The sequence below is a fragment of the Xenopus laevis genome, chromosome 6S, assembly GCF_017654675.1.
Source record: "Xenopus laevis strain J_2021 chromosome 6S, Xenopus_laevis_v10.1, whole genome shotgun sequence".
Lineage (NCBI taxonomy): Eukaryota > Metazoa > Chordata > Amphibia > Anura > Pipidae > Xenopus > Xenopus laevis.
Genome location: NC_054382.1, coordinates 110,928,039 through 110,952,783, shown reverse-complemented (window position 1 = coordinate 110,952,783; position 24,745 = coordinate 110,928,039). Strand labels below are relative to the sequence as shown.

Here is a 24,745-nt window from a genome sequence, read left to right as displayed (position 1 = left end):
ATGCATTAAGCATTACTCTAGCCTGCCTGGTGCTTGCTCCAACTATTTGTGCTTTTCAGTAGATGAATATGTTTTTTTTTATTTTATCTAGGTTTGGTTGCATTCCTTGCCTTGGTCCAGAGAATATGATCCTAATGGGCAGTTTCTCCATTTTTGGTTGTTCATTCCCGCAGCCAGAGCAGATGTGAAGGAAGTAGCGGGTGAGTTTGCTCCTTGACTCAAAGGGTTATTAGGTTGGGTTTTAAGGCAAAATTAGGCAAAAACAATGGACAAAATTTCAAATTGAATTTTTAGATTCATTTTTTCCTTGTATTAGAGGAGGTTTGAGGAAGTGCTAGGGCACTAGGCACAAAATGCGGCTCTTTTGCACATATGCTGTCTCATAAACTCACGACATGCACTGGAAAAAAGTTGTGGTTTTATAAAACTATGGTTCGAGAATTTAGGGGGCAAATTTATCAAAGTGAAAAATTAGAGCTTACCACAGAAAAGCTCACTTTTTATTAATTCCTATGAGTTTTTTTTAGAAGTGTATTTCAAATGGTGAAGGAGGATAACAGGGATTTTTTTGAGTCAAATTCTGTTCATGTTTGGGACAGAATGGGATTATTTATGAGAAGACAATGACTTAAAAGTAATTTTGGGTTTCAAAGTTTTTCTTCAGTGGGTTTGTATTAACAAGGGACAGATATTTCACAACTTATAGAGAAAACAAAGACTAATTTAGATGAAGGCAATGATTTAAATTAACCAAAAGTAATATTGGTTTTAGGATCTTTTATTACTCTGGTACCATAGTTTTTGGTACAAACAAAGGCCTTATTTTTAACAATTTATGGACAAACAAGGCCCAATTTAGGAGTTAGGTTCCTTGTGATTTTCGTGTAAACAGGGACATATTTTCTTCTCTACTTTGGGATAAAACAATGTCACAGAAAACAATGGGTAGAATTTTAAACTTTTTTTTATTCTGGCAGCAGAGGGTCCCCAGAGGTCTTTTTGCCAACAAGTGCCAGATACTAGCAAATTTATGCTAATTGAAGCACAGGGCGGTTTATTGTCTTCCTGCAGAATTATTTACCAGAATAAAGAGACAATACTTGCCAAGCAGTTGTAACTCAGTATGATTGGGTATCTGAAACAATGCAAGATAATGCAGGTTATTCTATGAAAGATTCTCTGTTATACTTGCTTCACTATAGGGGTGCGCATATTTCTCTTTTTCGAGTTATGCTTCTACCAAGTAAAGTAGCTAGCATTGTTCTGCTAAAAGACAGTCAGTAATGGCCTTGCAACAATACAGTATACATCTTTTGTAGAGCCTATTCGTTTTACTGCCTTTGAAATTCTGTCTAGGACCTTCTGTTTTCTTTCCCACCTTTATTTCTTATATCCCTGATCAGTAATGAGTTTCTGCATTTGTTACAGGTGAACAGTTAAACTGTCAAGCAAACACAGAGCGGCAGCTTCATCTTTTGAAATCATTCTTTGCCCTGGTCATTGCGATTCCGGCTATTCTACAGATCACAATGTTTTTTCCTTTCTTTATTTGCGCAGTAGATATTGTTGCATTCAGCTTCAAATCATCCTGAGGACAATACAAGGGTAGTAGCTCCACCTAAAACGTATACTGTTTTTCTTTCTTAGAAACCTTTGGGCAGCACAATGTATAATTCTTGCTATGGTGCTCTATAAAAAATAAATTCTCTAGTTTGAACATTTATCTGAATGGCTCATTTTTATTTCTTATGTAAAATGGGATATATTGTTATATTTTTTTTATAAAATCTGACTTTTAAAAAAATCACGAATTTTTCAGAATTTATTAAACACTGAGGGCTAAAAATCCCGAATATAAAAACATGGCAACTCAAACCTGTTGAGGTTGCATAAAAGTCAGTGGGATTTCACTATGTTTTCTGAGCTTTCGGGTGAAAACTCCGAAAAATTCTGAGATTTCGTGGGAAGATTCACGTAAAAATCTTGAAAATCTGAGCTTTTCCCGCAAAGCAAATTTTCGGGAAAATGTAATAATAAATAAGCGTTAAAAACCTGAGCGGGTTAGATCGGAGTTTGTAGCAGCCGATATTGAGATAAATTTGGACCTTGATAAATAACCCCCAAAGTGTCATAATAAGGTTTCAATAGTTGTTGTATAAATAAAAAAAAGTAATCCAACTCCTGCTGAGTTCATGAAGAAGTCAATGGCAGATGTGCTGTTGACATTTTGAAGATATCCTAATCTGGCAAGGGTTTCATTCAATAATTCGAAGATTTTGGGCTTGAAATCCAAAAAAATCTCAGGTTTCGGGTGTGAAATACAGAGTCACAGGTTTTGGGTGTCAAATAAGAAAAAGTCACAGGTTTTAGAGACATCCGAAAAATGGTACGATTCGGATTTGTTCACAATGTTATCGAGTCTTTTCCCACACAAGAAATTTTCATGAAAATTTATTGATAAATAGGGGGGAAAAGTCTGTGTGGATTTGGTCAGAGTGGTTTTCAGAAATTACAGAAAATTATATACAGTTTCTGCATAATTTTGTAAGTGTCATAGTAAGGTTTCAATAGTTTGTTGTCCAAATAAAAAAAAGTACGCCAACGCCTGCTGATTTCATGTAGAAGTCAATGGCAGATGCCATGTTGACATTTTGAAAGATATCCTAATCCGTGAAGGGTTTCGTTCAATAATCCGAAGGTTTCGAGTTTGAAATCCAAAAAAGTCGCAGTTTTCCTGGGGTGAAATACGAAAAGTCACAGGTTCTGGGTGTCAAATCAGAAAAAGTCACAGTTTTTTTAGACATCCAAAAAATCGTACTTAGGTGAACCTGGGCTTTTCTTTAGCATTTATCACGGACACCTAACAATATGTCATTAATAAATTAGCAGATTTGGAATCAGGAGGTGCTTAAGCAGGTAAATCCCAAATAAGGTAGAATATATATATATGGCATGAAATTAATTAACCCAATAGGATTGTTTTGCCACCAGCCTGGTTTTATGGAGTTTAGTTAACATCAAGTAGAAGGTATTGTTTAAATATTACAGAGAAATAATTACATAATTACATAATTTAAAGCACTGCGTATCTTGACAGCGCTATATAAATAAATGATGATGATGATGATGATAATTTGCTTAAACTGGACACAATGGAAGATAACCATCCCATAACTCAGGATGACATGTTTTTGGATAAAAGATAAAAAGCTTGTAGACATAATGGTAAATCCTCTTGGCTCAGGTGTCAGAACATGTAAATGACTATTAAATGGATGAACAATAGGAACCAAATTGGTAAAGGCAGACTTGGGTTCATTGCCAAAATATGTACAGACCCATTTAAAAACCCCTAAAAATTGAACTTTTCCATGTTGTGGATGTAGTCATTGTAGTAATGTATTGAAAGGAGAATGGATATATCATCCTTTACAGGGCACCCGTATTCCCATCGGGGGCTTTTTTACCTGTTTATCCACATATGTTGTATACAGTATTAAATGCCCCTGTGGGAAAACATATGTGGGAAAAACTGTTCGTTGTTTAAGGGTTAGACTCACTGAGCATAAGTCAGCTATTAGGAATAAATTGAACCAGCCTGTTGCGAAACATTTCAATGAAAGTGGTCACACTATTAGTCAGTTACGCTTCCAAGTTTTAGATACAGTCCCGAGAAGGAGATGAGCGGGTAACATGGACAAGGAACTATTACGCAAAGAAGCTCAGTGGATTAGGAGGTTGGGGACCTTATCCCCACATGGACTGAACCATGAGTATGATCTCAATCCATTTTTATTGAAATAGTTTTTAATTTGAATTTGATCTTATTTATTTATAGGTTATTACATGGACATTTGTATTCGCTTCCTGGGAGTGGGATGTAACTACAATAATGTTCAGTGATTTTGTGATTTGATATTTGATGGATACATTTAAAGATAAGTACTACTGGAAGTTATTTGGATACATATGGAAAGCTGTTGATTTTTAATCACTAAAAATATGGTCACATGTGATGACACTAGGGGGCACTGTGACACATTGTATTTAAGGTCAGGTGGTGATGTTTGTTTTTATGCTTGACAAAGAGTGGAGTGCCACTCGAAACGTTGTATTTTCATGCTGCTGTCCCACATACAATAAAGACGGTTTTATTGAAACTGGAGTACTATCTACTGGGAGAGAATTAACGTAATAGTGGAGCCTTGATGAACAGGCCACATGACGTGCACCCGATGATATACTGGCCAATTCAGTAAGTGCGGTCTAATTGGAATTATTTATTAAATGGATTCTAGACATCCTTTTCTCTAAATGACTGCTGGACCTATGGAATGGGTCTGGACCTATACTTACCAATTGGACCAATAATCTGTGCTTTCATTGGGCTGATCAGAACATGCACAGTATGTAGTAGCATTAAATGAACTAATCCTCGGGTACGGTACTTAAAGAAGGTGATATTATAAGGTCTTTGAATATTTACCACACTACTATGCATACTATTCTCCACATTTATGATTCAAAATCTGACAACTGAGTAAAGTTAGTAACCAAAAATAAATATCAGTGGCCATCAAAACATTTGCTGTGGATGTCAGTATTGTAAGGTATGTGATATTTACCAGCAAATAAAAGAAAATCCTTGCAGATACACAGAGTGATATTATTGCAGGTTTTTTTTCTCTAAACAAAAAAAAAACAGTTAAAGATAATGTACATTTTTTCTTAATAATATTAGAGTGTTAAAATTAAACAGATAATTGTTGTTTTTTCCCCCACAAACTGGAATTATTAATTAACAATTACTATACTTTTCCTTTAAGTACAGATGCTTGACATGAAATAGTAAGGACAACTGCAGGAAACATACCTATACAATGGCTTACATCTTACAGTTACTCAACAGATCTGCCTGCAGATATGGCACAATTTACATTAGGATGGTCAGATAGTTTTATTAGACATTCTAGCCAGCAACTTTAATGATTGGATTTGAACAGAATTGGGAAGTAGCTGCAGGTCCTGTCACTTCTAAGTCTGTAGATGCTTCATCATCCTGCTGAGAAGAAACATTGGTCAGAATATAAATGATCTCGTAGGGTGGTCTTAAAGGTGCCATAAACTAAAAGAGTGTTGGGAAACATGGTCAATACCAGCCAAGGACCTACCGAAACTAAGGCATGTATGTTTTATAAATCAACTGAATTCAGAAAACAGGAGTGAGTTCAGGAGTGAATTCTACAAGCAATGGAAATAGCCGGGTACTTGCAGGTCTATGAATCAGGCCCTCAGTATACCTTTTGAATGTTAGGTTTTGTTCTCTCTTACATATTGAGTTTGTGTATTTTGTGTTAGATGATGTCCATAGGGGCCATTTACAATGTGCAATGCAAGGTGTAATTAGCTCCTCCATTCAAAGATAATAAAAATGGTTAAAATGTGTCTAACACATGCACATATCCTTAAAGGATAAGTAAACCTTTAAAATAAGTGAATGTGATATTTATAAGAGTGCTATTCTAACCACTTTTGTCCTTTACATTCATTATTTATTATATTTTTATTCCAAGATATTAAAGGATTCATGTGCTGTTAATATGAATGAATTTTATTGCAACAGCGCCACCTGCTGGTCAGTTTCTGACCATTCTGACCACCAAGTAGTCAAGTAAGTTGTCAGGAGAAAGAAAGAGGCTGCTCTGATGTTCTTCTGCTTAGGAAAGATTTGAGAGAGGGTTCTAATTGTTTTCCTAAGCAGAAGAACATCATAGCAGCCTCTTTCTTTCTCCTGACAAGTATTGAAGTATTGCTTCACTATGGTGTATAAGAGTCAGGTCTCTGGGCTGTCTCCTGTCTGAGCAACTCTGGAGCTGTTGTAGGCGTTCTAGCTAACGTCTTGTCTGGTTTTTTTTTTTGAAACCCCAGATCCCGGGCATTCTGGATAACAGGTCCCATACCTGTACCAGCCCATTTGTGGCCAGATGTTGGCAAATGTCTGACAAGTTTACTATAAATAAATCAGATTAACCAAATTAAGCATAGGAGTGAGTTTTCTTTTTTTTTTTTTACCCCAGGCGGGTAAAGTGATAGAAATGTGGTGGTCATTTGACTATCCAAAACCCTTTTTACTGTTATGAAGCATGTCTCTTTGGAGTTAATTCTCTGTCCCTAGAAACCTGCATTTTAGGTGCCTTACCTATACAAATTTCTACTTTCAGAGCTTTTTGCAAAGCGGTTTCCTTTTAATTTGATGGAAGAGGTCCTGTTATCAGCTTTAATGAAACAGTTGGAGATTTATTTTTAAATGCATTTTAACCTTTCCTTCTTTTGTATATAGTAGAGTATCTCTTTGTTAACAGATCGGTCACATGAATTGAGGCAATCAAATATATTATCCTCAGCCCATGGCTCGTTCTTTTCTTATCTCTTTGGCAGATAATTAATGGCACTATTGAGTCTGGCCATATCCAATGATTGCTATTTTATATAAATGCTACCAAAGGAAAAAAGAGCCGAGCCGCCTATCAAGGATGTTTTCCACTATGATAATTTCTCATTCTCTGCTTATTTTGTAAAATACATTTGATCCTGTTAACACTAGAGGAACAAATAAACACTTGCCTTTCACTGATTTAACACAGCTCATGCTTTGCATTACACACTGTTTTCTTTTATTTATGCCTTTAGTGGTTAGACTATTGCATTTTAATACATTAATGCAATTTTTTGTTTAACAGAAAATGTTTAGTATGTTTTTTATGGAACCATTTGTTTATTAGCAATCCTATTCTGCCGCTCTTCTGCAAATGAAAATGCTTTCTGGTGGTTGGAGACACTGACCCAGCAACCAAAAATACAAGGATGTAAGGATACAATTACCTAGTTATTTTAATTGCTTATTTTCTTTTTACACCTTCTTCTACAGAGCTTCTGCTCTGACTTTCAACTGTTGTCTGGTTGCTAGGGTTTGTGGCTTATAGATTAAAAAACCCACAGAAACACAGAAAGTGTATCTTCAAAGCACTTCAAGCATTTGGCTAAGAACCCCTTTAGCTCATAACAAGTCACAGATGGGAGGGGGTTGCTGTATCGGCTATTCAGCCACAGTTTTAATATGTAGGACAGTAAATACATTTTCACCCAATTTTGAACATAACTTGACCTTCTAGCTGACTTTCAATTGTATCTAGGAGAGCCAACATGCCACCAAAGCTCACCATAACTGGCCCTTAAATTCCCTTTTAGTCCCTTTATGGACTCACTAACCTACAGTTTGCTTTAGACTATGCATATGGGTGGATTTTGTTTATGCATTTGTGAACCAATATTCACAGTCATAGGTGGGATAGAATTAAAATTAATAGTAAAGGGGACAGACAACATTTGCTTTTTCCTTTCTGTCCCAGTGGAAAAGCACTTTAAAGGGATACTGTCATGGGAAAAAAAATTTTTTTCAAAATGAATCAGTTAATAGTGCTGCTCCAGCAGAATTCTGCACTGAAATCCATTTCTCAAAAGAGCAAACAGATTTTTTTATATTCAATTTTGAAATCTGACATGGGGCTAGACATTTTGTCAATTTCCCAGCTGCCCCATGTCATGTGACTTGTACTCTGATAAACTTCAATCACTCTTTACTGCTGTACTGCAAGTTGGAGGGATATCACCCCCCTCCCTTTTTCCCCCCAGCAGCCAAACAAAAGAACAATGGGAAGGTAACCAGATAACAGCTCCCTACCACAAGATAACAGCTGCCTGGTAGATCTAAGAACAACACTCAATCGTAAAAACCCATGTCCCACTGAGACTCCTTCAGTTACATTGAGAAGGAGAAACAGCAGCCTGCCAAAAAGCATTACTCTCCTAAAGTGCAGGCACAAGTCACATGACATGGGGCAGCTGGGAAATTGACAAAATGTCTAGCCCCGTGTCAGATTTCAAAATTGAATATAAAAAAATCTGTTTGCTCTTTTGAGAAATGGATTTCAGTGCAGAATTCTGCTGGAGCAGCACTATTAACTGATTCATTTTGAAAAAAAATTTTTTTCCCATGACAGTATCCCTTTAAATCACAAAACTTGGTCCAACAAGCTAAATTGTATAAACATGTGTGCACTGGTGTTGATGTGAGTTTGCAATAATAAGAAACAAATAAGAAACAATAAAACAGTAAAATAGATATCACATATTTGCCTCTTGGAGGTTGGGTCAAGCAAAGGGTCAGGCTGGTGGAGCACCATTGGCAGGAGCATAAGGGGTCTTCTATCTTGCCACGCAAACTTGTTGCCTTAGGGGTTCTGCCTTATTTACATGTGATTCATCAATAATCCGAGCTGCTAATAAAGCACAGACCCCAAAAAAGCATTTCTGAGCAACTTATGTTATGATGATTGACACTGAACAGGTCAAACAGGTAAATGAATCCCAGTACCATTAACTAAAAGTGCAAGTTATACCACCACCCCTCCCAAAAAAATCCAAGATAAAAAAAAAAGAGTATTAAACTTTGTGTGAGAATTCAAGTTCAGCTGCAGGATGAAGCTTAATGTGAGGATACACGGAGTTCAGTTGTCTTTGAGCCCATATTTACCATCTACTTTATTTGTGCATTTACCTGTGTAGAGCAGACTTTATTGTTTTTCTTGTAACAATACAGTCAATGGGTTTTTATAGAATGTCTTTCTCTTACCACTTCTAATGTTTCTCAATGTAGGACCTGTCTATTTCCTTTACTATTTTTATTTCTTATATCCCTGATCAGTAATGAGTTTCTGCATTTGTTACAGATGAACAGCTGAACTATTGAGCAAACGCAGAGAGGCACTTTAGTCTTTTCTTTGAAATCATTTCTTTGCCCTGATCATTCTTTTGTAAAGATGACAAATGTTTGAGTTTCCTTTATGTGAGCAATAGATGTTGTTGCGTTATGCTCCAAATCATCCTGAGGAAGAGTTGAAGTTTCACTTCAAAGTTAAAATGTTTTTGTGTTTTTCTTTTAGAAATATTCAAGGCAGCGCAGCATTATTATTCTTCCTATGGAGACTCTTTATTTATTAGTTTTTCACCTGATGCCAATCTTCTCGAAATGAGAATTTCTGTTAATAGTAATCATTGCTGTTAAAGGATAAGAAAACCTTAAAAATAATTAGTAATGTAATGTAATGTACATTGATTATTTATTTATTTTTAATTCCAAGATATTAAAGAATACATGTACTGTTAATATGAATGAATTTTGTTCCAACAGTGCCACCTGCTGGTCATTTTCTGACCAGTTTGACCACCAAGTAGTCAAGGAAGTTGTCAGGAGAAACAAAGGGGCTCTGATGATGCTTAGGAAAGATTTGAGAAAGGTTTCTAATTTTATTCCTAAGAAGAACATTAGAAATGCCTCTTTCTTTCTTTCTAATTTTATTCCTAAGTAGAAGAACATTGGAACAGCCTCTTTTTCTGTTAATATCTTGGAATTAAAAATAAATAAATAATCAATGTACATTACAAAAATGCTTAGAATAGCACCCTCGTCAATTTTATATTCACTTATTTTTATGGTGTACTTATTTCAAATTCAATTCTTATTTATTACTTTTTGGTACAGTTAATGGAAAAGATTAAGCAATGGTGTGCATATGCACTGTGTGTGCCAGTTGCATCAATTATTTTCCAGGTGCAGTTTAAAACCTGCAAAGTACAAAAAAACAGGTGGGTTTAAAACTTTCCTTACCATTGTAATTCAACTGTTATTAATAATGTAATCAAAATAAAGCTTAAAACTATTTAGAACACTGGACTCCTTTTCTTTACAGTAGCACTAAAATGTGTTGAATTCATTTCACTAACTAAACCAAAAGCATATGAACAAATCAGAATTATGTGTTCTAAATCATAAAATAAATTACAAAATAAATCTTATACTATACTACAATGCTAATGGGGGTTATTGTGCATAAAAGACTTTACAACTCTAGGCAGTGTTCAGGTCTGGACTGAGAATGCAATTAGGCCCTGGAATTTTAGGTACACAGAGGCCCAAACAGCCCAAACAGAGGCCCAAAAAGCACCTACCAGCCCAATAAATAGTGACTGTCTATGGCCATTTACAGCAGCCCCTCTAGCATTTGCCAGAACCCACAGATTGCCAGTCCGGGCCTGGCAGTGTTAGTCAGTGTCAGTTAAAGCCAATTAAGCATGGATCCCCAACATATTTTACTCATGAGCCACATTCAAGTGTTCAAAAGTTGAGAGCAACACAAGTGTGAAAAAAGTTCCTGGGGTGCCAATTAAGGGCAGTGATTGACTATCGGTGGCCCCTTTTTGGACTGGCAGCCTACAGTAGTCTCTGTTTGGCAGTACACCTGGTTTTTATAAAACTAAACCTCTTCCTCCAAACCAGGATTTAAAAATAAGCACCTGCTTTGAGACCACTGGGAGCAACAAGGAGTTGGGGAGAAACATGTTGCTTGCAAGCCACTGGTTGGGGATCACTACAATAAAGTATAAAAAGAACACTGACTTAATAGATGAAAGAACAACTTGGGCTCTATTTTGATTCCTTATACATTGTTACCTTGAGTATTCAGTGCAACTTAGGTTGCCAGCAAAGGTAGTAATGAGCTGGCAAAAGTTCAAAGGAATGAAACCTTTGAAATAAGTGCATGTAAAATTGATGAGAGTGCTATTCTGAGAACTTTTGCAATTTACATATTTTTTTTTAAATTCCTAAATATTAATGGATATATGTACTGTTAATATGGATGGATTTTGTTACAACGGTGCCCCTTGTTGGTCAGTTTCCAACCATGAAATAATCAAGTTGTCACTAAAAAGAAAGAGGTCTGGTCTGATGTTCTTCTAGTTAGGAAAGATGTGAAAAAAATAGTTTTTATTGAAATGTAAGGTGGCTTTATCAGTTCATGCATATTTTGGATACTTGAAACTGCCATTTTTGTTGATAATTCTTTTTACATTAATTAGTAAGTCCACTGAGTGAAGTTTGGTTTATTATTGTTTCTTTACTTCATTATTTTATTTACTATGTTAATTATTTTCCTTTGGAATGTGTGCTTTTGAGTATATATTTATAGATATGTGTTTGTATCTTTGGCATGTTATACAGCATTGTATATTCTTTTCTTTTGTTATCTTGACATACTCAATCTGCGTAATATATTATATTGTGTTTATGGAAAACTCAATAAAGTTATTGAAAACAAAAAAAAAAAAATAGTTTTCTGAGGTTTTTCCTAACCAGAAGTCCATCTGAACAGCTCTCTTTCTATCTCCTGACAACTATTTTATGGGTGGAAACTGACAGCAAGCAGCACTATTGTAACAAAATTCAGTTATATTAACAGTGCATGTGTCCCTTAATATTGTGGAATTAAAAAAAACATTATGTAAAATCCAAAAGTGCTTAGAATAACACTCATCAATTTTACATTTAATTACTTTAATGCTTTACCTATCTCTTAAGGAATTATAGAACCCACATACCGTTGGAATGAAACTTAACTTAAAACTGCCAATACAGAGACCAATCTTAGCTAGATTTATGATTCCTACATTTTAATTCAATACTTTCCCATGTACTTTTCTCATTAGGTTAGTTAAAAACATCAGCAGTAGTTGAAAAACGATGCCTAATAGAATATTTAAATATGGATTTTCTAAAATGCTGACTGCACTAGATGTAAAAACCTAATAAAATATGAATTCACCTTTCCTCACATTTAACAGATATAATTGATGCATTTACATCCTTAGACCTGTAGGTTAAGATTTTGCATATTTAATTTACCATGAAAAATGCTTCTGTCTCTAACCACAGTTATTTAATTTTAGCACACAGTCAGATACAAGAAGTCTTAACCGTGGAATTTTGGGTCAAGGAGACAAATTTAGTAAATTGAAGCCGTTTGAGCTAGATGTATAATTCTCAAGTGTTGTTCTCCTTCACAGATCTGTATTATTTAACTGATTGTAGGAAAGTAAGGTTGAATAGGACATTTGTTTCATATATGCAGATTGACAACAGTCGGGGCCAACAGCCTGTGTGGCCATAACCTTTAGGGTGAAAGGTCTGCTTCAAGTTTTCGAAAAGGACCATGCAAAGTACTTTCAAAATTCTACTTGATTTAATCTAATTAGTGTTTTTAGCTGGAATAACATGCACTCAAGCAATATGTGGCATGCTCTCTTTGCTAAATATGCCCCTATGGGGCACATTCACCATGCTCGGGTGAATGAATAGAGGGAAAAAAACTCGAATTTCGACTTGTTATTTGTGTTCCTCGACTATCGAATTTGCGTAAATTCTCCTGAGTAGAATGATTCGAATAGATTGAGCGAAAAAACGCTGCGACTATTCGCCCATTCAATAGTCGAAGTACTGTCTCTTTTAAAAATACTTCGACTGCCTACTTTGCCAGATTAAACCTACTGAATTGCTTTAATAGCCTATGGGAAAGTCCCATAGGCTTGTTTACTAAGTTTTTGATCGAATAAAAAGGTATTCGATCGATCATTCGATCGAATGAAAATCCTTCGATTGAATATTAGATCGTGCGACTATTCGCGACTATTCACCAGCGCGAATTCCCTATTTGATTCTATTCCCCAGTCGAATTTCGAGGGATTTAACCCCTTGAAATTCGACCCTTGATACATCTGCCCCCCATGTGTCAACCTCCGGGAAAACAGGAATAAAGGACATTTCCGTTTTTAATATAAGAGTAAAGGACCAGGAGCAATGACCTTCAGCTGTGAATCCTAGAATTTTAAATTCTGTCAACTGCTACTTTTAGGGGGCAATCTTTAAAGAACCCCCATGTGAGGTCACTAATCATGTAGAGTTTTGTGCCAAAGTTTTGTCCCCTGCAATCTTCATTTTAGGCAAAATGCAGGGCTAAAGTTTTTCTTCATTTCAAAAGACCAGTCGGGTAAAATGACGAAGACTTACTATGTTTTTTTACGGCACAAAACCCTGTGTGAATAGTAAATTTACACAGGGTTTTCTTAAGAATTGCTCATGCTGAAATGTATTGAGGCAAATTCACTAAAGGGTGAATTTTTGCCAACGAACGATCTGCCACACTTCATGCCACTTTGCCATTCGCTACCATTATGCTAATTCACTAAAATGTAAAGTTGCATTTGTGCAGTCAAACGCTGGTGGTTTCGCTAGTATTAATTCGTCAGCGCGAGGATTTCATAGCAATCTTTCGCTAGCGTTCATTTCTCCCTAACGAAACTTCGTTAGTACTCTTATGTTTAGGTCAATTTGAATAGGGCGGGTACATATGGGTCGTATGGACGTCTTTATTAAAGATGTCCAAAGAGGCAAAATAAAGATAAAAGAGATCTTCTAATGCAGGGCTCCCCAACCTTTTGAACCTGTGAGCAACATTCAGAAGTAAAAGGAGTTGGGGAGCAACACAAGCATGAAAAATGTTTTTGGGGTGCCAAATAAGTGTTGTGATTGGCCATTTGGTAGCCCTATGTGGATTGTCAACCTACATTGAGGCTCTGTTTGGCACTGCACCTGGTATTTCTACAACCAACTTGCCTCCAAGCCAGGAATTCAAAAATATGACTTTTCAGCATACAGGATATGATGTCACTGACAGAAGATTGAGGAGGATGCAGCTTCATCTAATCAGTTCGCCAGGTCTAAGCTGGTGAAGGAAACTCTGGCAAAAGAGGTAACGTTCTGTAAAATTCGCACTTTATTAATTTTGCGGAGTAACAATCGTTCACCTGAGGAAATATTTGTCGGGATATAGGGTGCGAAACTGCGCTAGCGATGGTCTCTTTCGCTAGTGAATTGTCGTCTATGCCTGTAAATTGGCGATGTCCCTGAGGATGAGATTTCTGGCGAATTTTCGCTAGTTACGGCCACTTCACCTCATTCGTTGTGTTTAAAAACAACTTTAAGGGAACCTGTCACCTAAAGAAACAATTCCATAGGAGGTATTAGTCAAACCAAATAAACTGTACTTAACGTCTCTACTGAGTAAAAGGTTTTTTCCAGTGTTATAAATATCATTATTTATTCAAAGAAGACAGTTTTAATTCAAAATATTTTTGCTGACGAAACAGAATATTTACTGTCAGTATTTTTGCAAAGACATGTTTATATTTTAAGCAAATAAAACAAAGTGTTAAAATGACTGAACCAATGAGCCAGTGCAATCTTTCTGTAATAAAAGCAAAGCTATTGTCTAAAATGCTTGTGACCTGGGGTTTTCCATAATTTGGATCTCCATACCTTACGTCTGCTGAAAAATCATGAAAACATTACATACAAAACAATAAGATTGTTTCGTTACCAATATGGGTTCATGCACCTTAGTTAAGATAAAATTCACATTACTGTTTTATTACAACAGAAAAAAAGGAAATCATTTTTAAAAATTTGCATTACTTGCTTGAAGTGGCCACTATGGGAGATGGCCTTTCTGTAATTTGGAGCTTTGTGGCTAACTGGTTTCAAAATAAGGGATCCCACACCTGTTTTACTATTTATTGGCTTTTGGGATCTTCAAATATATCTGTGGGAGCCACCTCCAGCAACAGCTGTAAGTAGCAAGTAATGGCATCGAAGTATGGGATACGTAGTTTAAAATAAACAAAAGGGAAATAAATGATCATGCTGCTCAGCATAAACAGTAAGGCATAGAAATATTGCACTTTGGGTGATTGTATTATTGGTGCTAGAACTAAAAATGTGGCGACTAACACAACTCCAAAGGCGATTGGCAGAAAGACCTGTGAATGAAAACAGAAAATGGTCAGTGTAATTGATAATGCAAAACAAGCATACAATATATGTGTATGTAAAGCAACATAAGTTAAAGGGCATGTAAAGTCTAAAATAGAATAAGGCTAGAAATGCTGTATTTTGTGTACTAAATATAAACATGAACTTACTGCACCACAAGCCTAATCAAACAAATAATTTATGCTTTCAAAGTTGGCTACAGGGGGTCACCATCTTGTAACTTTGTAAACTCTTGTAAACATCTTTGCAAGACCAAGACTGTGCACATGCTCAGTGTGGTCTGGGCTGCTTAGGGATCGTCATAAACAAAGCTGCTTGAGTTCTGCATGGCTGTTAAGTAAGGCGGGGACTCTCCCTGCTGTTCATAAGTATGATTGTTTCCCTGCTCAGCAGTTAGGGACCATCTGACAATTCCTATCCACAGCAGTAAATGAAGGGAGAATTTCACTGCATACAGTCAGGTTTCTTATAAAAACGGTACACATTTTTCAATTAAAGTATATTGGAGATAGGTTTCTTTTTCATTAAACAAAGTAAAAATGGGATTTTATTTTTTTGTCTTTACATGCCCTTTAAGTTGTTATTTATATATATATATATATATATATATATATATATATATATATATATATATATATATATATATATATATATATATATATATATATATATATATATATATATATGCTTGAATACTGGCTAGGGCCATAAATGGATTTGCAGTAATCAGTGATGTTTTATTAGTATATTCCTAAGATTTAACTTAAATACTGTAAATCAGGGGGTCCCAACCTCTTTTTACCTTGTACTTGATCCTAACTAAGATATAATTAATCAATTCCTGGGGATGCCAAATAAGGGCTTTGATAGCCCCAAGTAGATTGGCAGCCTACAGGTGGCTCTGGCAGAACTTGATTTTTATTTAACAAAAACTTACCTCTAAATCATGAAATTAAAAATAAGCACCTGCTTGGAGGCCACTGGGAACATCCTAGGGTTTGTTGAGCAACATTTTGCTCATAAGCCATTGGTTGGGGATCACTGCTGTAAATCATTTCAAGCTGTAGGCTTTCTCTTCAAAATCATCATATTTGAGCAGTTCTTTACAGCTAAGGCAATGTTAATGTTGATGTGAGCATTCTAAATGATGATTATTAGTGATTGGCAAATCTGACCCTTTCGATTTGCCAAATGCACTGGTCTAGGTCACTTCCCAATGATGAGTACAAGCAGCCCTGACACAATGCGTTTGTATTAACTAATGCATTTTAGGAATATTATAATATTATTAGATGTGTGGTTCCTGGAATTGTGTTGAGCTTTGTTCCTAGATGTGACCTTGACTCTTTTTTTAGCTGCCACATATCAGCTGCTGATGCTTTGGTCACTCATAAACAAGTTGGAATCATATACAGTAGGCTGTATATCAGAGCCCATACTATGGAATGGTCTGCTGATAGGAGAAATATATGAGTTAAAATCCTTCTGAGCAAGGGTCACATTGGGAAGCTGATGCGGCTTTATCTTGACAGGTCTGTAGAGGACCTTGGCCAAACGATTGGATCAACCTAATTTAACCCACCAAACAAATGGACAAGTCAAGCAAATATAAGCGTGTTTGGGAACCTCTAAATGAGTTTATCTTTTTTGTGTATTAACCAGATATTAAGACAAAACAAAATGGTGTGCACCCCACATTGAAGGTACCAGTAATACTTCCTTATGTGCAGCCACATCAATCATCCAGAAATAAACAAAATATTGTTTACCGAAGTGCAGAAGGATCTACCTGAAAAGTGGGTTATTTACCAGAAACATTAACAGTGATTAAAAAAAATAGTTTTATCTGTTCATAATTGTCATTGGTCCTTTGGTGAGTCAAATAACTTTGGAAGTCTATAGAAATCTACGGAATACATAAAACTCTGAATTGTAACATTCATTTTATTGCCCCCTACTTGTTTTTAATCTTTTTTCTCTCTTGAAGTCTCTGGCATGTCTTAGGATTGCATCTTACCTTATATGGTCTTGGAATGTCTGGTTCTCTGAAGCGTAGAACAATCAGACTTGTAACAGTTAGTCCAATCAAAAGCCAAGAAGAAAAGCCAAAGTAATTAGTTAATGACAGAAGATCTGATGGAATGACGAATACTGATGCAATAATGGTTGAGAGGACTGCAGCTGGAGCCAGAGTCAAGTGATTTACATGAATCATTGATATCAGGGCAGGTAAATGACCCTCCTTGCTCCCAGCATAGTTTAATCGTCCAAGCACAAACACATCACCATTTAGAGAACCGAATATTGAGATAGCGACTGAGACAGGTATTATCCAGGCTACCTCTGGAATAATTCGAACAGCCCAGGTAACAGATACAGCAGCTGAAATAAAATAACCAATTATAGATAATCATAATAGGAATGCTAAACTATGCAATATACATCTTAACGGAAACTATTACATACTATAATTACTTTTGGAACTGGACCAGGGGCCACAATTGAAGGCATCACAGACTGTGTCCACGGAGTAGTTTATTTTAAAACACAGAAGTTGTTGCAGGTGCACATTTAGTTACATAGTTACATAGTTACATAGTTACATAGTTAAATTGGGTTGAAAAAAGACAAAGTCCATCAAGTTCAACCCCTCCAAATGAAAACCCAGCATCCATACACACACCCATCCATGCCTTCACATAAATTATATATACCCATATCTATACTAACTATAGAGTTTAGTATCACAATAGCCTTTGATATTATGTCTGTCCAAAAAAAATCATCCAAGCCATTCTTAAAGGCATTAACTGAATCAGCCATCACAACATCACCCGGCAGTGCATTCCACAACCTCACTGTCCTGACTGTGAAGAACCCCCTACGTTGCTTCAAATGAAAGTTCTTTTCTTCTAGTCTAAAGGGGAGGCCTCTGGTACGGTGATCCACTTTATGGGTAAAAAGGTCCCCTGCTATTTGTCTATAATGTCCTCTAATGTACTTGTAAAGTGTAATCATGTCCCCTCGCAAGCGCCTTGACAGTCTACCCTCATAATTTAAGTCTTCCGTCCCTCTAACCAGTTTAGTTGCACTTAGTCTCTGCACTCTCTCCAGCTCATTTATATCCCTCTTAAGGACTGGAGTCCAAAACTGAACTGCATACTCCAGATGAGGCCTCACCAGGGACCTATAAAGAGGCATAATTATGTTTTCATCCCTTGAGTTAATGCCCTTTTTTATGCAAGACAGAACTTTATTTTAGTAGCCACAGAATGACACTGCCCAGAATTAGACAACATGTTATCTACAAAAACCCCAAGATCCTTCTCATTTAAGGAAACTCCCAACACACTGCCATTTAGTGTATAACTTGCATTTATATTATTTTTTGTGGCTATAGAAATGTCTTGAAGGACCAACTCCAAACTCCTGATGTAAATCAACCATTAACTTTGTATAGTATACACAGTTAATAGCTGAACTGCCTCAAAAACTGTTCATAATGGTTAACGCACATAAACCTTATTGGTTTCTTCTAAGCTTAATGAGGCACAATACAGGTAAAGTAGCATTTATCAGCTTTTAAACATATAAATCTACCTGCAGCCTACATAAGAAAAGAATCAATCACCTTGTTGGTAACTGACTTTCTGATTCTGTGGTCCAGTGCTGTCGAACTGGATGTTGCCCTCTAAAGAATGTTCATAACTTTTAGCATGCACACATTTTCTAAAAGTTTTTCAGACCCAGTTACTAATCTTTTCTGGCACATACTACAAACTGTTAAATGTAATGAAACGTCTAGTGATGGGCGAATTTATTCGCCAGGCGCAAATTCGCGGCGAATTTGCGCGATTCGCCGCCAGCGAATAAATTTGCGAAACTCCCGCGAAAATTCGCGGCAAAAATTCGCCGGCGTCAAAACATTTTTTTTTCGAAAAAACGGACGCCAGCGTCAAAAACGGGCGCCGGCGTCGGAAAAACGGGCGCCGGCGTCAAAAACGAGACGCCGGCGCCGTTTCGCGAATTTTTCGCCGTTTCGCGAATTTCGCGCGAATTTCGCGAATTTTTCGGCGAAGCGAATTCGCCCATCACTAGAAACGTCTACTGAAGGCTATAGCAAACAGTGCAAATAAACACATAGGGGGCAGCTCAATGGTGCTGCAGATGCTTTCAACATGTTGTAACGTGGCTACAAAAAACAATTCAGTTTTTAAATTATACTAATTATATATTCAATTATTTTTTCATTCATTATTAATTTAATGTATTTGTTTATAAAGAAAAAGAGTCAGGTTTGCTCATTTGCCTAAAGCGGAAGCCCATATACTGGGTAACACTGGTAAATGGGGCCATATGCTGTCTGTTGACAAGGTAGAGGGTAGAAACAATTCATGAAAAATTAATTCAAACAGAGGTCTGAATGTGATAAACAGGCAAGAGGTCAGGGCAGGCAAGTAGGAGACCAGTATAAATACCCAAGGGTTGGGGCAGGCAGCATGCAGAGACAGTGTTGAAATAACAGGTCTGAGGTTAGAACAGGGAAATTCGGAGCAACAAAAAATCAGACAGGGACTCAGTCAAGAAGAAAAAGCAGGGTATCAGGAGCTTCAAAGGTATGAGGCAGGTTTATAAAGGCCTTTTATTAAGGGACCACAAATATCTAGTCTAAATGAAGAGATGGAAACAATAGAGGCTGTAGAGAGAAGATTATCAAAAGCATGCTAAAAAATACTCCAGGGGCTCAAGAGAAATGTACAGTGACCTATCACCATGCAAACTAGGGTTTGAATCTGAGCTAATCCTGGCAGGCAGCCTCAGCAATCCTAGTCCACCATACTCAAGCAATCCATTCAGTCAATGCCCACACTCAGTTGCAACCAAGTAGTCATGACCAAGTATACATCACCCCATCACCACTCACATACTCATATAACATATACTCACTGGCGATTGGCTCTGAGAGTGACCAATCAGGTTTATTGAACATTGTGGTTGCCTGAGCCAGTGGAGCTAACCCCCTTTATCTTTATTATCATAAGAAAATAAATATATACTAAAAACTGGATTTTTTTATGGAATAGAATAAATGCATACAGAATAATACCGAAAATCATTTATAAATAAAAATAAAATAGATGTGTCAAGCTACGCTTTTTTCATGTGTGATCGCACCTCCAAATGTAACCTAACTCTCCTATAATAAAATAAACTAATTCGAGATATAACAAATCAGCACAATAAATATAATTTATAGGTAAAAAGCATAACAGCTTGCATGTTTTTATGAATGAATACAATAATAAATTAGCATAATAATAAATATAATTGTTAGTAAAAATCCAGCTGGAGGGAATGTTATATTGTTACAACAATGGCAGTTTGATCCCTAAAAAGAACATATTCGACCTACCTGAAGAAACTATTTCTTTTGGTGTCAGTACTGTGAGGTATGAGATGTTTACCAGCAAATAAAAGACAATCACTGCAGACACGGCTGTTATTGTACAGAGCGGAATGTTCTTTCTTGGGTTTTTAATGTCCTCTAAAAAAAAAGATAAAGAAAAGAAAAGTCAGTGAATAATGTATAACACTTTTACTTTTTGTTGTTTCTAATGTGTCCTCTACATTTTCACACAGCAGTATAGTGGGTGCATTTAATTCTTGGGGAGGCTTCCCATTCAGTCTTACAAATTTGTGAAAAAAATTAGAGAAAAGTCACATTTGAAAAGATTTAAGATCACATTTTTTGGTCACAATTTTCTTAAAACGTTGAAAAAAAATTATGCATTTTAATTATTTGGCTCCAAAGTCTTTGTGTCACCTTTGCTAGTAGGCACCAAAGTAACATAGTAAGTTGGGTTGAAAAGTCCATCAAGTTCAACCTTTTAAGTCTATATAAAACCTTCCTAACTTTTCTAATAGTGAAGTGTAAAGTTTCATTTTTCAATCTTTTGGAAAACAGTAAGAAATAAAAGATCAAAAGCAATCTGAAAACAACTGAACTGAAAAAAGTGTTTGGAAGGTAAGCAACTCCTTCAGAACAGTGGAACAATTTACTGAACTTTCCAAAATTCTCAGAATGCAAATCACTTAAATTTCCAGGGTGTGTGCTCAGTTGTTATAGCAACAAATTAGTTCAAGTGAGCAGGTCAATAACATGCACAGTACTCACAAGTCATCCTTTCCATTCACCAACATACTTTGGGTAATACAGCCTGCCTCCTGGTCACCAACTCTCTATCATTAGGCAAAGCCTACAGAGGTGTATTACTTCAGGATCTAGCTAATCTTAAACCTAACTGCCCGGTCCCTATAAAGGCAGCAGAGGTGCCGCAGGGAACCAAACCTTACTCATCGCCTCTTTGGAGCCTTAGCTGCTCATTAACTTTCCTGATTCTACCTGTCACTCATTAAGTGACCTATAAAATATTCTAACCTGACACTTGCTTCTCCTATACTGAAGTCCACCTCAGGCCCTAACAGCAACTCCCCACTTCCTCCAGCTTGTGGGTGCACTAGAAAGAGGCAGTTCACATGTCGGAATCCCTTTTTATAACCTAAGGGAGCTACTTCCCCCTCCCATCTGTAAAGAAGGACCCAGCCTAGCTAACACAATCCCTGAGGACTTATAGACTTAACAATTAATAAAAACCCTACACCTGAAAATGACCCCCATTGTATTTCTGTGCTAATTTTGGAATTTCTAGTTAAAAGATAACTATAATTTATATTACTGCGGTTCATTTGCTGTTAATTATTCAACCTGCTTTCTGAAAATGCTTTCTGTCTAGATACTGATTTGCAGTTGTAAGAGCAAGTTCAATAAAGGTTCCCATACACTGGCTCATGATACAGTTAATCTGAGCCATCAGCCTGTGTCAGATGTTGCCTTGTTTGGCCATTAGGGATCCACCGAATCCAGGATTCGGCCTTTTACAGCAGGATTCGGATTCGGCCGAATCTTTCTGTCCGGCCAAACCGAATGTGAATCCAAATTTACATATGCAAATTAGGGGTGGAGAGGGAAATCGCGTGACTTTTTGTCCCAAAACAAGGAAGTAAAAAATGGTTTTCCTTCCAACCCCTAATTTGAATATGCAAATTAGGATTTGGTTCGGTATTCGGCCGAATCCTTCGTGAAGGATTCGGGGGTTCGGCCGAATCCAAAATAGTGGATTCGGTGCATCCCTATTGGACATCCATGTCGGCAAATAGTATGTTTCATGCGCTTGTCCAGTAGACCAAAGAAGCATATCTTAGTGGAACCGAGGAGCTTTTGTGTCTTCTATCACTTATGGAAAGGGTTACCATTGCTTTGACAATGGTGTTTCATTGATTAATGTTTTTTTGTGGAATGTTATACAGGTATGGGTCCTGTTATCTAGAATGCTTGGGACCTGAGGTTTTCTGCATAATGGATCTTTCCGTAATTGGGATCTTCATACCTTAAGTCTACTAGAAAATCATGTAAACATAAAATAAACCCAATAGGCTGGTTTTGCTTCCAATAAGGATTAATTAAATCTTAGTTGGGATCAAGTACAAGTTACTGTTCTATTATTACAGAGAAAAAGGAAATCATTTTTAAAAAATTGGATTATTTGGATAAAATGGAGTATATGGGATGCGAGCATTCGGTAATTCAGAGCTTTCTGGATAAAGGGTTTCTGGATAATAGATACCATACCTGTATATTGTTTGTATCTATTTGCAGCTTCTGTTGTACCTGATTCCTTTTAGTCAGGGGTGCTCCACCAATGAGACACTTGCTTATTGATAATGAGCGATGTTATATTCACCAGCGAACAACTTACCATTCAGACCAGCGCAAAACATTCACAAAAACGCCATTTTAAACAACGCTTGCTATTTTAGTTACTTTCCCCCCTTTGTGTGAATTTTGTGATCACAGCCTCATTGCACACCTGCCTAGTGGCTTGAAATTTAGTGGTGAACACAACTTTCCCTTTTTTTGTTATCATCTCAATGTAGCTAGAGGGGCTGCCAGCTATAAGCACTTACACTTTTATTTTATATATAAGTATTGTGGAATATGGTGCTCCCTATTTTCCTATTGGTTTGACTGCTATGTCTTGCTTTTTGGAAGGGATTCTAAAGCCTTACAAAACATCCAGGATTCTAAAGCATTCAGGTATGGGATCTTTTATCTGGAAACCCATGATCCAGATTCTGAATTACGGAAAGGCTGCCTCCCATGGACTCCATTATAATGAAATAATCCAAATTTCTAAAAAATTTTTCCTTTTTCTCTGTAATAATAATAAAGTGTCTTGTACTTGATCAAAACTAAGATAAAATTAATACTTATTGGAAGCAGAATCAGCCTATTGGGTTTATTTAACGTTTACATGATTTATTTACTATTAGACAAATTACAGAAAGATCCATTATCCGGAAAACCCCAGGTCCCGAGCATTCTGGATAACAGGTCCCATACCTGCACAGAATCAGAGCTTTACAAGGTCGTGTTTAATATGGCAGTTTAGAGAACAGAGAGGGGATTTAGAAATAAAACATACATACCAGCAATGTAATTTAAGCTGCTCCAACCTCCATATGCATATAGACTCTGGAAGAAAGACTCTGCTATTTGAGCTGCATTTGGATCAGGAGAACTAAACACATTCTTTAAGTGTCCTGGAATCTCTTTTCTTCCTCCAAGTTCTCTGAGGCCACAAAATACAATAAGGATCAAGGCCAACATTTTCAGCACAGTAAAAACATTCTGGACCCAAGTGGTCATCTTTGCACTCTTGATATTTATAATTCCCAACACCCAAAGAACTGCAAGTGCCACTATTTTCTTAAGCAGCTCGGGTGTGGGGCATCCAGAGTAGAATGGCTGAGTGGCGTATTCGGCAAATGTCAGCGCTCGAGCGGCATTGGACGCAGGTAATATGAACAATATTAATGTCCAGATGAAAATGAAGGCAGGTAAAGATCCAAGTCCTCGTTTTACATGATAATATTCACCACCAGCATAAGGTAATGCAGAACCAAGTTCAGCGTAACAGAGGGAGCACATCATCGATAAGACCCCACCAGCAGCCCAAATGCATAAGGTCACACCAACGTTAAGCTGAGCATATTCTAATACGCCTGTGGGAGAGACAAAAATTCCAGCACCCACAATACTTCCCACAAGAAAGCAGGTGCAATCAAAAATACCCAAGTTTCTCTTTAATGAAACATGCTTATCTGCATGATCTGCGGCAGCTTCTCTTTCTTGCATGGCAGGTTTTGTTCTCAATTAGAACAAATTGGATAGACAGACCTAATTTCACCTTGGATTTCAAGTCTTGAAGTTTCTAATGTCTAGTGTTGCAATTTAAGCATTATACACTGAATCATGTGGTAAACCTTAAATAAACTGTGTTTTTTTTTATATTTATCCTCACTAACTGGCTAGTTAATTCTTGTGTATTCTTTTTTTAGTGTATAACTGTCCCAACAGAAGTTTGTTTTTCCAGGTGGGATGTATCAGGGTCATTTTAGGATAAAGGGCTTATACCAGTGTTGTAGTTCTTAGTTTTCAATTTATTTTAATGTAAACAGGGTGAGGGTTTGATGAATTGAACTTTGAATTGAACAGATAAGAGCCCTGTGCAGGTATAATCAAGTAAACCCCAAACCAACATATTTACCTCCTTGGACCCTTTATGAGATCTAAATCACAACTGATTTATTGGTCAACAAGTTTAGAGCCCTACACCTATCAAATTGATTAGACCCCTAATTCATATTTATATTCACTCAGACCCTCATTGTGACTTGGATCCCAACCGATTTATCTGCAAACTGACCTCCTGGCCACCATACAACTGGAGGTGATGTCAACATATACCAGTGACCTCATCAAAGGGAAGGGTAAAAAGTAGTATAAGGAGTTTATATTGTTAACTGTAACCTGACCCACAACCAACACACATACATACCAAT

The 24,745-nt window shown here is 36.7% G+C and overlaps 1 protein-coding gene across 1 annotated transcript; it reads right to left on the bottom strand.

Moving 5' to 3' along the window:
• Positions 1-14,022: 14,022 nt before the first annotated feature.
• slc7a13.S (solute carrier family 7 (anionic amino acid transporter), member 13 S homeolog) lies at positions 14,023-24,101 on the bottom strand. Its single transcript, NM_001089793.1, is given in 5 exon segments — positions 14,023-14,292; positions 14,322-14,769; positions 16,800-17,164; positions 20,196-20,327; positions 23,330-24,101. Coding segments are annotated over 4 exon segments (1,245 nt in total). The 5' UTR covers positions 23,832-24,101; the 3' UTR covers positions 14,023-14,292; positions 14,322-14,523.
• Positions 24,102-24,745: the final 644 nt, after the last annotated feature.